A 13,277-nucleotide genomic window follows, 5' to 3' on the forward strand; every position below is an offset into this window, starting at 1 on the left:
GGCCCAGGCGGTGGAGGTGATGCACTTTTCCTGGTCAATAATTGCCCTCCCCTTGTGCGGTAATTTCATCTCAACAATCTTCTACTTAACGTAATTCGACATTTCGCGGAGCGCGGAGGCTAAATAGAAAGGCTGAACAAATGATTCATAAACGTCAATAAAAACAATTACCTTAAAGGTTGGAATATAGTTGTGGGAGAGTGCCTTTTATGGCTTTTATTAAGTTTCAGTTTAAATATAGAAACAGATGGTATTCTTTGTTTGAAATTCGTATTATAACGTTTTTGAAAAGATTACAGTTTCTGGGGATAAGTAGCAGCGAGTTATTAAAAAAAAATAGTCAGAACCTTGATAGTTAATTGATATTAATAAGAAAAGTTGGCTTTTTTTGACTCAAAACACAATTTAAAGTCACGAATATTAAAAGTTATGGGGAAATCGTCGGAAAGTTCCTCATATTGATAAGAAGATTCTGACCTTTTTGACCCAAAAACATCATAAAAAGACTATCATATTAAATTTATAGGGAAATCATGGGAAAGTTTCTCTTATTAATGAAATTATTTTTCCTTTTTTTTTATCAAAAACGCCCTTAAAAGTAAATAATATTAAATTTTTGGGGAAAACATGGTAAAGTTCCTCAAATTAACAAAATTTTTTGCATCAAAAACGTTAATAAACACAATTAATTTTAAATAAGGAATACACCAAGTTTCAGTTTAGTTTATTTCTTATTCAAAATTTGAATTATAATGTTCTTAAATGATTAAAGTTTCTGTTCAAAAGTATTTATAACCTTTATAGTTTACCTAATTAATATTTAATATGTAATTAAATCCCCGTGTACTTGGAAGACTATAATATATTGATAAGAAGCTTCTGGCCTTTTTTGAGATTCTTATTAAAAAAACCAATAAAAAAACAATTCGTTTAAAATTGGGAACACACTAAGTTTCAGTTTAATTTATTCTTTATTTGAAATTTCTATTAAAATGTTCTTTGAAGTTTAAAAATTGTCTGAAAAAGCAGCTGGGAGTTATTAAAAAATATAGTGATAACTTTGTCTGATATATTCACGTAATTTCAGTTTAATTTATAATAAATATTCTGTTTAATTGGAAAATGATTTTATAATGATAAGAATCTCTCTTACTTCCCCCATTTCTTCCTAGAATTGCTTGGGAAATTCCCTTGGAAAACAGCAGCTGGGAATTATTAAAAAAATAGTGATAACCTGGCTTCAAATAATTCACGTAATTTCAGATTATTATAAAATTATTTTACACTGATAAGAATCTGCCATTTGGCACCCATTTCTTCCAATAATTCCTTACATTCCCTACAGATGGCAAGTGTAGACCTCCATAGATGACACACAAGATTAACATTTTTTTTTGTTTTTAAAGCTCGTTGTGGAAATTCATTGAAATACGGAACAAGTTGGGGTCAATTACACGGCACACACATGTTAATTAGCAATGGCAGTGGGTGCCAGAGCGGGCAGAGTATTCTTCGTCACTCCAGAAATTCGAAAATAAAAGTTTCCAAGTCTAGGCCTAGACTCGTCCAATCCGATTACGTAACACTTACAGCACACCCGTTGAAAACCAGTTTTGTGTGTTGGCCGTCACTATTGTTATTTTGTTGTTGTTGTTGTTGTTTGTGTGTCAAGGAAAAGTTACAGACAATTACAATGGTTTGAGAGCTCCAAACCGGGGGGGTAATTAAAAACGGAAGCCATGCCCGAAGCCATAGAAAGTATTGTGGTTTATGGAAACTTTAAATAAAAACACGGCCTAAACGGGATGGCTGTCAGGGTTTTCAGGAAAAGTCAGATACGCCCACGACAGTTCAAAAAACCGCAACTGCAGTATCGATTTTTTTTTTTAGCTTTCAAGGGGGTTTTTAATTAAATATTATATTTTATTTAAAAATCCACACCTTTTAATAACTGAAATTTATATTAAAAATAAACAATTATTTAAGGTTTTTTTTTTTAATTTATTATTTATTATTTACTGTAACTAAATCATATTAAATATATATCATTTTTCATTATAGCCAGATATCCGACCGTGACCGCAACACTACAAAATTTGCATATATCAACAAATAAACAAAGGGCTTAGTCAGCCGATTGGTTACAAAAATAACAAAAATAATAAGTATGTAAATAAAAAACAAGTTACTGCAATTAACCCAAACCCAGCAACAGAAGAGGGTCGGGATAGCAACGGGTAACCAAAACAAATTCTACGCGCCAAAGTATCTGTGTGCGAGTCGGCCGCTAGTGTGTGAGTGTGTGGGTGTCGTGGCAGGCGGTTGAAGCTGGAAAGCTTTTCGTTGCTGGTCGATCTCGCCAGTCTCTTTTGACTTCGACTCACGAACGGTTCATTCCACAGAACGCGCGCGAAAATCAACATTTTTGAAAAAGTTAAGCCCAAAGTCAACAGGTGTGTGTATATGTTTTGTTTTTAAACCAGATGCATGTGTGAGTGTGTGTGAGTGTGAGAGAGAAAAAGAGAGCTTGAATGGGCGGAAGAGCGTAAGCCAGTGTTGTAAAGCACGCGCAGTGAGATCATAAACTGGGTACCCTCTAGCTGGACTGCTCCCACTTGCGGCCGGCAGGCACAAATGTCAAAGTCTCAGAAGCAAAACAGAATCGTTGCCAAGAAAGCTGAACAGAATCCGAAAGTTTGTCAAAACGACAAAATTAGCCCATTTTCCACCACCGTGGAAATACGCACATCCAGCCCCCTAATACATAACAAGTTGGTGCTGGTAAAGTGACCACTAGCGGAATCACTCGAAACTATCTACATCCGAGCATTTGCAGGCGCCAGTTACTTAATCCGCGATACGGGATGGAGTCCACAAAGGAATACCTGCAGGCCAAGTACCAGGGCTTATGTAACTACCTGGAACGGGACACAATCGGCAGCGAGCTGGTCATCTACGGCACGTCCGCCCTCATGCTGGCGGTGGCCTACGTGAAGCGCAAGCCCGCCTACCTGGTCCGGCAGTTCAAACAGCCTTCCCACATCCCCGAGCGTCTCATTAACGAGCGCGTCATGCACACAGGCCGGATCTCTGGGGTGCAGCAGCGCGACCAGGACACGCTCCTTCTCATCCAGCACCGGCCACTGATTCCGCTGTTCACCAGCCGGAAGCGCCTGCTGCCGGTCAAGCTGCCGGGCGTTCGTGTCAATGCCAACGGCTACTCCTGGCTGAACCAGTGCCTCGTCGGACGGGAGGCTACCTTCCTGCCGCTAAAGACCAGTAGCAAGGACTACGTCGTCTGCCAGCTGTGCCTGGTCCATCCGCCCAAGGGCAACCGTCTCCTGGACGTCTCGGAGACCCTGCTCAAGCTGCGTTTTGCCCGCTTCGCCCAGGACGCTGCCGCAGCTGTGAAGCGCAATGGGAAGTACTACCAGCACTTGCAGAAGGTGGAACGCACCACTGCCGAGAAGGAGGCATGGCTGTCCTGGGCGGCCAGCTATCCGTACATCTGGCGGCGCTTCAATGAGCTCAAGCAGCGCCTCCTGCCCAAGGAGAAGCTCCTCCCAGAGCTGGTTCGCTGATACTCCAGCCGATCTCCGATCTCCGGGGTGCTAACTCAAAACGACTAACGACAAACGATCCACAGTCCAGCTGTACGTGATTTTGTGCCAATTTGCACAATTTGGCTTAAACGAACGCAAGCATTTTTATTCGAAAAATAAACAAAATGTTGTTTTTGGATCACGGATGACATCACTCCGTCTTCTCTGCGTGTGTGTGTGTGCTGTGAGTGTGTGCGTGTGCTTGAGAGTTTTAGAATATAATGTGGACACCGTTTCCCAAATAAAACGATATAATACCTAACTTTGAATACGTATTTTGATTTTCACACATCCCATTTCGTTATTTTCTGTTCCCCCGAACGATTGCAGTTCTTTCTCCACCGTCCCACGAATCTCAACCAAAATGAGCTGCGGAATCTCCATGGTTAAATATATACTATTTATATTTAATTTGCTCTGTTCGGTAAGTCACCTACCTTATAGATTATATCATATTTTCAACGCCCAGCCCATGTCCCCTTCCCCCAATCTTATAAGTTGCATGCTACGGTATAAACTGGTTTCTCCTTCTCTTGACCAAAAACTGAGAAAGTTTCAGGCCTACAAACTGGTCGAAGACAGTGCGTTTCAGGGGTGTAAGGCTAATTATAGAACTCTATTAATTAAAAATTTAATAATATCTGGGTTCTATGTTTTTATTCAAAAAGGCATTAGACTTTTCTAGCGAACTGTACATCGTGGGGGCCCAGTCTTGAGATCATCAGTATTCCAAACCTGTTATTAAAATTGGGGCTACCACCTCAGTGACGTAGTGCTACCAAAAATATTCTGTATTCATGACTTTTGTTTATTTCGGTTACCTTAAACGAGTTTTGGATAGAGTTCCCCCACATTCGTACAATCGCACATAGTAGTATTATGGCATCCGGCTGGGGCCCCGAGGTTAACTGGTGGCCGAGGCGACTGGTTCCAAATGGAAACGAAAGCCACCACCATCAGTGGCATTTCAATATGGGTTTTGCAACTTCTAACTGCCGCGGTGCAACGGGTGAAACTGTACTCTGGTCAAACAGTTTGGAGCCCTCTGATTTCCAGGTGTTATCGGACAGCGACGTGGTACAAATATTATTCCCGTCACGCAAAACATGAAATTCCAATTCCAATTCTATACTCTGTCTGGTAGAGTTCATTTTCAATATAAAATTGTGTAATTACTTTGGATGGGACAGCCGAAAATAGTTGACTTAATTAAAGATGAACTTGCCCCCATTTCAATGGGAGCCAAAAAAAAAACAAACTTGAACTCAATTTTCCACAAACACAATTTCGGGGGCGGAAGAGGGGCCTGGGGATGCCGGACAGTGGCAGAGACCCACCCAGACGGGTGGGTGTGGGGCTATATAATTAGACTGATCGCTGATGTCGCAATTCTGCTCTCATTTCTTCCGATCTGATCTGCTCCAATGAACTGCTGAACTCGCCAGCTTGGCCATTAGTCACTGTGCTAATAGATCCAAATGATAATAGTTTATCTTATTAATTAAATAGAGCATGACGCAGGACGATAGAAAATCAAAGCCAAGGTAAATTTGTTTTCGATGGTTATCGCAGAGGGGCTCACAGTAATCTTAATTAGCCACAGGAGGCGATAAGAGATAAGCCAGTTTGACGAGCCAGAACTAAACTAATATAATACACAACATATTTTATAAAATAGATAGTAGTAGCATAAAGGATAATAACTAATAAATGTAGTTAGTTCAGGGATCTTTTACAAGAAAATCTCAAAGGACCTAGGTTTAATTGAAAAAGTATCGTTTTTTCGAAAGCCTAGGTTTTCCTACCACAGGTTTTCCTCTATAGGGTCCACTGTGATGGCGATATCTCCTCCAATTCTTATCCGATTCTCAAGCGGAGTACCTTAAACGATTTGTGGATCGATTCTCCACCATTCTGCATCAAAATCCTGAGACAAAATATTTTTTAGATTTTTTGTCCATTTTTCTGATGGGGTCCCTTGAAAATGGGGTTTTCCCCTATAGGGTCCTCTGTGGTGGCTATATCTTCCCCAATTCTCATATAATAGACTTTTCTTATTATTTTTCAATATTCTGATTATCTCCTCAGATATGTGGCATTTTGCTGATCGTGTTTGGAGCTTTGCTGTTCAGCAATATTCACAGCATCGATGACTTCGCGGAGGCCGTCAGAAACCAGCAGGTTCCGATTACCATGATCGTCCTGGGAGCCGTTATCCTGCTGATCTCATGGTTCGGCTGCTGTGGAGCTATCCGGGAATCCTATTGCATGTCCATGACGGTAAGACATCCTCTTTTTAAGGCATATATAGACCCTTAAGATAATGATATATCCTTCCTTTAGTACTCGATTCTATTGTTCGTCCTGATGATTGGCCAGCTGGCCTTGGTCATTTACATGTGGGTGCACAAGGAGCAGTACCTCAAGCTGATGGGCGATGTGGTGGAGAAGGCCTGGGAGCGTCGTACCCGTCGTGCCGACTACATGGATGCCATTCAGATTAGCGTAAGTTTTGGAAGATAAAGTTTGTCGGAATAATATGATGATTATAACTATTATATCCTTTAGATGGAGTGCTGTGGACGCAGCAGCTACACCGACTACTCCTACCAGGGCTTCTTCCCGCCCTCTTGCTGCAAGGACACCAACAACTGCCGCTCGGACACCGTCTACAGGCGAGGCTGCAAGGGAGCCTTTGTTGATTTCTGGGACAGGAACAGCGACATCATCAAGTATTCCGGTCTGGTTATTGCAGCCATTGAGGTGAGTTGGAATCTATATACTATTCTAAATAGAAATTTAATCCTTATTATTATTTTATCCTTTTAGTTTGTTGGCTTTGTCTTTGCCTGCTGCCTCGCCAACAGCATCCGGAACTATAGACGTCGTGCGGAATACTAATCTCTAAACTATATATATTTAAATGAAACAAAAAGTACGAATTATGTTGCCCAATTTAACGAATTCATCACCTGATACGGATGGCCATTAAAATTTTACAAATATCTCAAGTTATTATGCAGCGAAATGATCGGTTTTAAAGGATCATATGTATGTGCAGAGCTATAATCGATTGTGCTAATTACTTATTTTTTTAATTACTGTACAAATTAATTTATAAATATAGAGATTGCAATAAAATGAGACATTTATTTTACACAACCCAGTTGGTATTTCTGAAAGACTTCTTTTCAAGTTCTCTGGCTATTTTTTTTATTTGAGGGCGATTTCCTTGTGAATGTAAGTACTTGTTACGTCTCAGGCACGATATTCGGGAGTTTTGCTTTAAACAGCTCTTATCGAATGGGTGCCTGTGGTTCAAGAGCATTGTACATTTGTATAATAGTATATAATATATAGTTGTATAATAAATTATGCGTGTTTACACGCTTCCAATACTTGCATACTTGGCTTGGCTAAAAGCTAAATGTATATATGACCTATTACATAAACTGTGAGTATATAAAACATAGAAAGCTGTGTCCGTACAAAATTGTATAAAAAAAACGGCTTGAGATTACAAAATAAACAAAGCAAGAAAGGTGCGTTTAACAATGAACATTCTGTTCCGGCATATAACAATATTCGATCTGTACATCTACTCTTCCTGGCTTGGGAGATCCTCGTTCTCCACTCCAATAGGTGTATAGACCGACTGAAACTCATCCTACGATGCCGCTAAGCTGGCACTGGGACTGGAGGACTCCTCGTCCTCTTCGGCTTTGTCCTTCGGAGTGACTTGAAGTAGTTTCTGTAGAGATGCAATGCAGTGCTTGGATCCCTCCATGGCCTCATTGGACAACTGAAAAGGGCATTTATTAGGACTTTGAAATGTCTAAGAATATTCAAGCTTACCATTGTAAAGTTTAGGAATCCATGTGGTAGACCCTCCAGAATCTCCAAGTGCACGTCGCGGCCCAGGCGCTTGAGTTTCTTGGCAAACATTACGCAGTCATCCAAGCAAGGATCCATGTTAAGAGTCTGTAAGTGAGGACATTAGAGGGATTTGGAATAAAAATGCGAATAATCTTTTAACTCACAAGTATTTTTGTTTCTGGCATCTGGGATAGCCATTCGTCACTGGCCCAATAGGGCGACAGGAAGGGATCCTTAGGCACATCAAAGGCAAACTCCTCGCTGGGGCTCCTGGCAATCAGGGCATCCATGTTGCGCACGTCTCGTTGGTCCACCGTGTTGGCCCCATGGATCTCGTAGGACTGCGTGTAGCGGGTCAGGGTACTTGTTATGTTGTTGACTGCATCCTGAAGCCTTCCCTGAAGCGTGTCTATGGCGATAAGATCGCGTCCCGTCTCCACAAGGATATTATCATCCGCGTTGACCTTTCCATGACCGTTTTCCTTCACCTGGCGTTCCTGGGCATCTGTTTCTTCGGTCGCCTCCATGGTGGCGGTGTCAATCAGATACTTGTCCAGGAAGTTGTCAATGTAGGCTGCCGAGGCGGCGTCCTGTGGGGTGTCGGCCGAAATCTCGACGGGATAGTGGACAATCGGTTGCGAGTCGTCTTCAAAGGAGACACAAGAGCTGTTGTCGCCCTCGGTGTTGGGCAGATCGGTTCGCTCCACGGTCTGGCTGTGGTACGAGGCCGAGGCACTGGCGAAGGTGTCACTGCTGTCGTCATCCGGCTCTGGGTTAGCTTCCAGTGGTGTCAGAGGACTCCGGGCTATCGAGGTGCGGCGACTGGAGTTGAGACTACCCACATTGGACTTCTGGGCGTTGCGTATCTGAGCCGCATCCTCGACGTGCTTGGCGTTCTCTCTCAGCGTCTCCTGGGCAGGAGCTGCATAGGCACGTAGGCATCGCATCATGAAACCGAATGGCAGCAAAGGATCCATCAGGCACAGAAGTCGAGCTGGACTGGGCACAAAGCTGACCAGAGTGGGGCAGTAGGCCAGGAACAGTCCGTCTGGCACGCGAACTCCTTGCTCGATGCACTTGAGAGCCACTCCAATAGAGAGATTGGCCCCAGCGGAGTCCCCAGCACACACAATCCTTTCCGCTGTCGTACCTAGGAGTTCGGTATTGTTCAGCATCCAGCAGTACGCGTAGTACACCTCCTGGAGGGCTCGTGGGAACGGAGCTTCCGGTGCCAGGCTGTAGTCCACCGAGAGAATGGGGCAGTCCAGGGACACGGCCCAATCCCTCAGGTATAGCTCATGGGACTTGGAGGACTGGGCCACAAAACCGCCACCATGGCAGTGGAACAGAATCGATCGGCTCGGCGCTGGAGGCTTGTGCCATCCCCGGTACCGGCCCTCGCCCAACATTCCGGAGCGTCTTCTGGCGCTCAGTAGACGCACAGAAACCGGCAGACCAGGCCCCAGATGAGCTGTGGGCACTGGTATATCCACGAACTCATTGTCTCCCTGGTTCTGATTGACGTCGCTGCTGGAATTCTCCGATGGCTTGAAGCCCTTCCGCCTTGGTAGCTTGAGGGGCTCCGCCGGCAGCTCTATCAGCCGGTTGACCTTAATGGAACTTCCCACGATGCTGGGGAGCTTATGCATCAGCTCTGACTCGGCAAGGAACCAGAAGGATTTGCAGAATTCGATCTTGGCGTTCTGCGAAATGTTTACGATGCGGCGGGCACGTAGTTCCGGATTCATGAGGTACTTTCCACTGGTCCACAGACTCCGGGTGGTCTTGACGATGGCTCCGTCGCCCTCCTGGGAGTAGAACGACTCCGAGTAACTGGCCATGGAGATGCCCAGGAATCGGAGCACTCCCCGAATGGAGTCTCCATACTGAAAGCCCAGACAGCGTCCATAGAAGCAATACTGATTGATTGTGTCGCCCAGCTCGAAGAGCTGCTCGGCAGTGTGGTTTCCGCAGGCGAACAGGTCGCCGGTGTTGACCGACCATTGTCGCAGGATCAGCAGATACTGCATACAGGTGCACAGGGAGGAGAGCAGTTGGGAGCAGGCCTCGACCTCCTTCATGTAGTATTTCTTGCGGAAGAAAAGCGTCGACCGAAAGGCGAGAAGCTGCCGGCAAATGTTGCTGCCGTGGGAAATGCAGGCGTTGGTAACATAGATGAAGCTGCGGTATCCATTGCCGGGCGTCTCCTCATCGAAGTCGTACTCGTGGGCAAAGGCTTGGATCTGCAGGACCAGCCTATTGGCCAGTACAATGAAGTCCTGCCAGGCAATGTGGGCGGCATGCAGGCGCTGACCGTACTCGGTGTTGTCCTTGGCGAAGAAGGAGGCGTGCTCCTGGCAAGCGGAGAAAAGGCTACCGTAAGCTGTCTGCAAGTCGGAGGGTACGTTGGAGGGTGGGTCAATGGTCTCCGGTCCAGCCTTTCCGTTCATCGAGCTCCGGATCCCGTCTTCGTGGGCTAGTTTCAGATTGTCGTTGAAGAGAGCGCTCAGTTGGGGACTTCCCCGCTCGGCAGATGTTGCGTCAATCATTGTGCGCTACAGAATAGAAAGTTGGTAGTTTATTTATTTGTTATTTCTTTGTTTCCAAGCACAAAAGGCTTATCAAACTACACAGCGTGATAACAGACCCCAACTATTTACTTTGTTACAGGATGCAACTGACTAACTTTGTTGGAAAGGTGTGAAGGTCGTCTGAGCCACCTTAGAAACTGGCCAGAAACTGGAGCTTTTGTTGTTAACTTTGTCAATAAATCGAAGGGAATTTTTATGGTAATCGTACCAGAATCCGGTTTCACCTCGAGCTTGCATTGTAACGCATATCATTACCAATAAAAGTGCATTTCAAAGCTACCTGTGCCAAAGAAAGGCCATAAAAACTTTCACTCAACTACGCACTTTGTCCAGACGTCTGCTATTTAACGGCTTTAACGATTAGTTTGCGGCTTCTTGGGTCGGGCACTTACAATGTGGTGCCAGGGTGCTTCTAAGTTAATTCATTCTTAGTGACTTCAGCTAAAGCGGCGCTTAATATATTTTATGAAACTTGGGACATCAAGTTTACCGAATTAGGCCAGTGTGGCCAGCAAACTGTCTTAAAAGGTACTTTTGGGCCAATTTGTATATCGCGGGAGTGCCGTCTCTAACGGAACTATCGATACTATCGTATCGTACGAGCTCCATCGAATATGTAAAATATTTCGCAATAGCGGCTCGGGAATTCAATTTGGATACTTTTAATTGCGATATGTTAATACATTGAACGGTGGTAAAAAGGCATCGTCGGCAACATGAGCATGAGCATTGTGCAATATTATGGCAGCCAGCTGAGCAAGTGTGGCTACTGCTCCGGCACCAACTGCAGCAAGTCGCACGGTGAGAACAAAAGCCAAGAACAAGAACCAAAAACCAGTCCCCAGATGCACTGAACTCATTGTACTTTCATTATGTATGACTCAGGTATGCATGCGTACACCATGCGATGCCAGGACTATCAGGACCTCATCGACCGCGGCTGGCGTCGCTGTGGAAACTACTGCTACAAGCTGCGCAATGAGGATACGTGCTGCCCCTGTTACACCATAAAGTGCGATGCCCTGGAGTTCAAGCTGACCAAGTCCAATAAGCGTATTCTGAGGCGTATGTCGCGGTATTTGCGTGATGGAAAGCGTGATTCCGGGCCTGGGAATGGCGGTGACGGGCATGGGGATGCGGATGACGCCACTTTACATGGCGAGGTCAATGCCAGCGAGCCTCAACCGCAGCTGCCTGATAAGAGTCCGGCTGTTATCAATGTAGAGCAAGTTGCGTCACTTGTGGAGGCTCACAAGAAACCTAACCCGGTAGCCAAGCCGACCCCAGCAGGTGCTACTGCTCCGTCAGCTCCACCACCAACTTTGGGAACCAACAAGTGTAAGTATACGATTCTGATTTTAATGAAGATTATGATTTATTGCTCTCCTTTTAGCTGCCGCACCGATCTCAAATGCGCCGCGGAAGAAGGCGAAACAAATGCGCTTGGAGCGCCGGCAGGCCAAACTGGGTGATTCAGCACCACCACCCACGAAATCCGGTTCTCAGGAGAAGGGTCTGCGCGACTTTATATCGTCGGCGAGCGAGACTGACAAGCATAAGCTGAAAGTATGTACCAGTTGCTTCTGTATTGTTAAACTATTGTTTGTGGCCGTATGCAAAGCTTGGTAGGCTAGCGTGTTAGTAATTTTGTGTTGTATATTCGGTTTGCGTTGTGTGTGTGCTTATGTCTAACCTGTGACCGATGAACCCCCAATACGAGTGTCCCTCTACATGTAGACACACTGTCTTGTGCTGTTTGTGTTCTTGCAGATCACTTTGGTCGCTTCCTCAGACATTGAGCGCACTTGCGCTGATGAGGTGCTCGCATTGTATCGCAAGTACCAGTTAGTCGTTCATAATGATAATCCTGCACGCCTCACCCTTGCTAGTATGCAGCGGTTCTTGGTCAAATCGCCCCTTAAGGTAATTATAAACTATGATTCTCTTTACCCGAATTCTCTTTGCAGCTGCGTCTGGTGCACGTCCACAGCAACGAATTCAAGACCACTCTGTCTGCCAGCTACAGTCTGTACAGAAAGTATCAGATAGCTATACACAACGATCCGCCCAAGGACACGGAGGCCTACAAGGATCATCTGCAAATGACGCCCATGAAGGTTGCCCCATTTTCAGCGTTATTTTATTCGGACATCCAACTTTTTAGGGCATGTACTTGATAATGATTTTCTAATTGCATTGCAGAATGAGAAGCCTTCGGATGGGCCTGAAATGGGCTACGGATCGTTTCATCAACAGTATTGGCTGGACGATAAGCTAGTAGCTGTGGGTGTGATTGACATACTGCCTGGATCTGTTAGTTCCGTGTACTTTTTTTACGACCCAGACTATAGCTTTTTATCGCTTGGAACATATGGATCTCTTAGGTAGTGACTTGTCGGCTATTGAAAATACAATGCTGTATTCAAAGTTGAATTTGATTATTTCAGGGAAATAGACTTTGTTCAGACGATAGCCGAGAGCGTGCCCTCATTGAAATATTACTACATGGGCTTCTACATCCACTCCTGCCCCAAAATGCGCTACAAGGGCAAACTGTCTGCCTCGTACTTGCTGTGCCCAGAGACTTACGTCTGGCTAACGCTTACTGATGGTGATAACACTGGAAAATTCCCTTTATCTGCTCGTCTAATTATAACTATTTTATTGTCATCATTAGCCATACGTTCCAAGCTGGATGAAAACAAATACCAGCGTCTTAATCCGGACGATGCTGCCAGGGATGTTAATGAGTTCCTAATCGAGCACTTGGATGAAGTTATGCTGCTGCTAGATTCCAAAACCTTTACAGATTACAAGCAATATTTGAAGGTATTAGAAGTTGGATATTTAAAGTGGTTTCAATGGTTAATTTATTAATTTTTTTTTTAGATTGTTGGCCGAGACCAGGAACGGGACACGATTATAGAATACAGCAGGCTAGTGGGCAAAGATTGCGCCCGACGCATGCTCTACGTTAACATGTCCTAAATGAACCAATCTTTAGCCATCCTTGGATTGTTTATTCATTGTTGATCTTAGCAAATATGTTCTAAATTAAATCAGCTTTACAATATCATTAAATGTTCAATGGCCTTGCACTTAAATATATTCAGAGTTTGTATTGTGTATCAGGTGCTTTTAAAGTAAGCTGTAAGTCATTAATACAAACGGCCAGGAGACAAGCCGACAGATGTTTTCACTCATCATG

General features: G+C 44.4%; 4 protein-coding genes across 8 annotated transcripts; 3 read left to right on the forward strand and 1 right to left on the reverse strand.

Annotated features, from left to right (window-relative positions):
- The first annotated feature begins 2,296 nt into the window (after window positions 1-2,296).
- On the forward strand, window positions 2,297-6,764 carry Tsp42Ea (Tetraspanin 42Ea). The gene is made up of 6 exons (XM_017238190.3): window positions 2,297-2,453; window positions 3,933-4,026; window positions 5,691-5,882; window positions 5,946-6,107; window positions 6,171-6,365; window positions 6,432-6,764. Exons 2-6 carry the CDS (start codon window positions 3,967-3,969, stop codon window positions 6,501-6,503), a joined length of 681 nt encoding a protein of 226 aa, XP_017093679.1. The 5' UTR covers window positions 2,297-2,453; window positions 3,933-3,966; the 3' UTR covers window positions 6,504-6,764.
- LOC108123147 (uncharacterized) lies at window positions 2,467-3,864 on the forward strand. The gene is made up of 2 exons (XM_017238189.3): window positions 2,467-2,781; window positions 2,837-3,864. The coding sequence occupies exon 2, from the start codon at window positions 2,865-2,867 to the stop codon at window positions 3,579-3,581; it is 717 nt and encodes a 238-aa protein (XP_017093678.2). The 5' UTR covers window positions 2,467-2,781; window positions 2,837-2,864; the 3' UTR covers window positions 3,582-3,864.
- Window positions 6,765-6,807: 43 nt separating the features above from the next.
- Window positions 6,808-10,580, reverse strand: Hsl (hormone-sensitive lipase). Of its 4 annotated transcripts, none has more exons than XM_017238181.3 (4): window positions 10,462-10,580; window positions 7,643-10,033; window positions 7,458-7,583; window positions 6,808-7,404 (listed from the first exon to the last, which is right to left on the reverse strand). In XM_017238181.3, exons 2-4 carry the CDS (start codon window positions 10,025-10,027, stop codon window positions 7,270-7,272), a joined length of 2,646 nt encoding a protein of 881 aa, XP_017093670.2. In that variant the 5' UTR covers window positions 10,028-10,033; window positions 10,462-10,580; the 3' UTR covers window positions 6,808-7,269. The 4 variants fall into 4 exon arrangements, with proteins under 4 accessions (XP_017093670.2, XP_017093669.2, XP_070135215.1 ...); XM_017238180.3 differs by having other exon boundaries at window positions 10,394-10,580; XM_070279114.1 differs by having other exon boundaries at window positions 10,350-10,580.
- A 72-nt stretch (window positions 10,581-10,652) lies between these two features.
- Ate1 (arginyltransferase 1) lies at window positions 10,653-13,173 on the forward strand. 2 transcript variants are annotated; one of them, XM_017238185.3, is made up of 8 exons: window positions 10,653-10,870; window positions 10,955-11,407; window positions 11,463-11,635; window positions 11,840-11,992; window positions 12,272-12,453; window positions 12,517-12,680; window positions 12,747-12,898; window positions 12,959-13,173. In XM_017238185.3, exons 1-8 carry the CDS (start codon window positions 10,786-10,788, stop codon window positions 13,055-13,057), a joined length of 1,461 nt encoding a protein of 486 aa, XP_017093674.2. In that variant the 5' UTR covers window positions 10,653-10,785; the 3' UTR covers window positions 13,058-13,173. The 2 variants fall into 2 exon arrangements, with proteins under 2 accessions (XP_017093674.2, XP_017093675.2); XM_017238186.3 differs by lacking the exon at window positions 11,840-11,992 and adding an exon at window positions 12,037-12,186 and having other exon boundaries at window positions 10,654-10,870.
- The last annotated feature ends 104 nt before the right edge of the window (window positions 13,174-13,277 follow it).

The sequence above is a fragment of the Drosophila bipectinata genome, chromosome 2R, assembly GCF_030179905.1.
Source record: "Drosophila bipectinata strain 14024-0381.07 chromosome 2R, DbipHiC1v2, whole genome shotgun sequence".
NCBI classification, from domain to species: domain Eukaryota; kingdom Metazoa; phylum Arthropoda; class Insecta; order Diptera; family Drosophilidae; genus Drosophila; species Drosophila bipectinata.

What these genes read in the sequence shown, in the direction of transcription:
- Ate1 (XM_017238185.3), top strand. Translation starts at nt 10,786, where the DNA reads ATGAGCATGAGCATTGTGCAATATTATGGCAGCCAGCTGAGCAAGTGT. An exon ending in CAACTGCAGCAAGTCGCACG is followed by an intron (nt 10,871 to 10,954) that starts GTGAGAACAAAA and finishes TGTATGACTCAG; the next exon opens with GTATGCATGCGTACACCATG. An exon ending in AACTTTGGGAACCAACAAGT is followed by an intron (nt 11,408 to 11,462) that starts GTAAGTATACGA and finishes CTCTCCTTTTAG; the next exon opens with CTGCCGCACCGATCTCAAAT.
- Tsp42Ea (XM_017238190.3), top strand. Translation starts at nt 3,967, where the DNA reads ATGAGCTGCGGAATCTCCATGGTTAAATATATACTATTTATATTTAAT. An exon ending in TATTTAATTTGCTCTGTTCG is followed by an intron (nt 4,027 to 5,690) that starts GTAAGTCACCTA and finishes TTATCTCCTCAG; the next exon opens with ATATGTGGCATTTTGCTGAT. An exon ending in TGGTTATTGCAGCCATTGAG is followed by an intron (nt 6,366 to 6,431) that starts GTGAGTTGGAAT and finishes TTATCCTTTTAG; the next exon opens with TTTGTTGGCTTTGTCTTTGC.
- LOC108123147 (XM_017238189.3), top strand. Translation starts at nt 2,865, where the DNA reads ATGGAGTCCACAAAGGAATACCTGCAGGCCAAGTACCAGGGCTTATGT.
- Hsl (XM_017238181.3), bottom strand. Translation starts at nt 10,027, where the DNA reads ATGATTGACGCAACATCTGCCGAGCGGGGAAGTCCCCAACTGAGCGCT. An exon ending in TGCCAGAAACAAAAATACTT is followed by an intron (nt 7,584 to 7,642) that starts GTGAGTTAAAAG and finishes CCTCACTTACAG; the next exon opens with ACTCTTAACATGGATCCTTG. An exon ending in GATTCCTAAACTTTACAATG is followed by an intron (nt 7,405 to 7,457) that starts GTAAGCTTGAAT and finishes TGCCCTTTTCAG; the next exon opens with TTGTCCAATGAGGCCATGGA.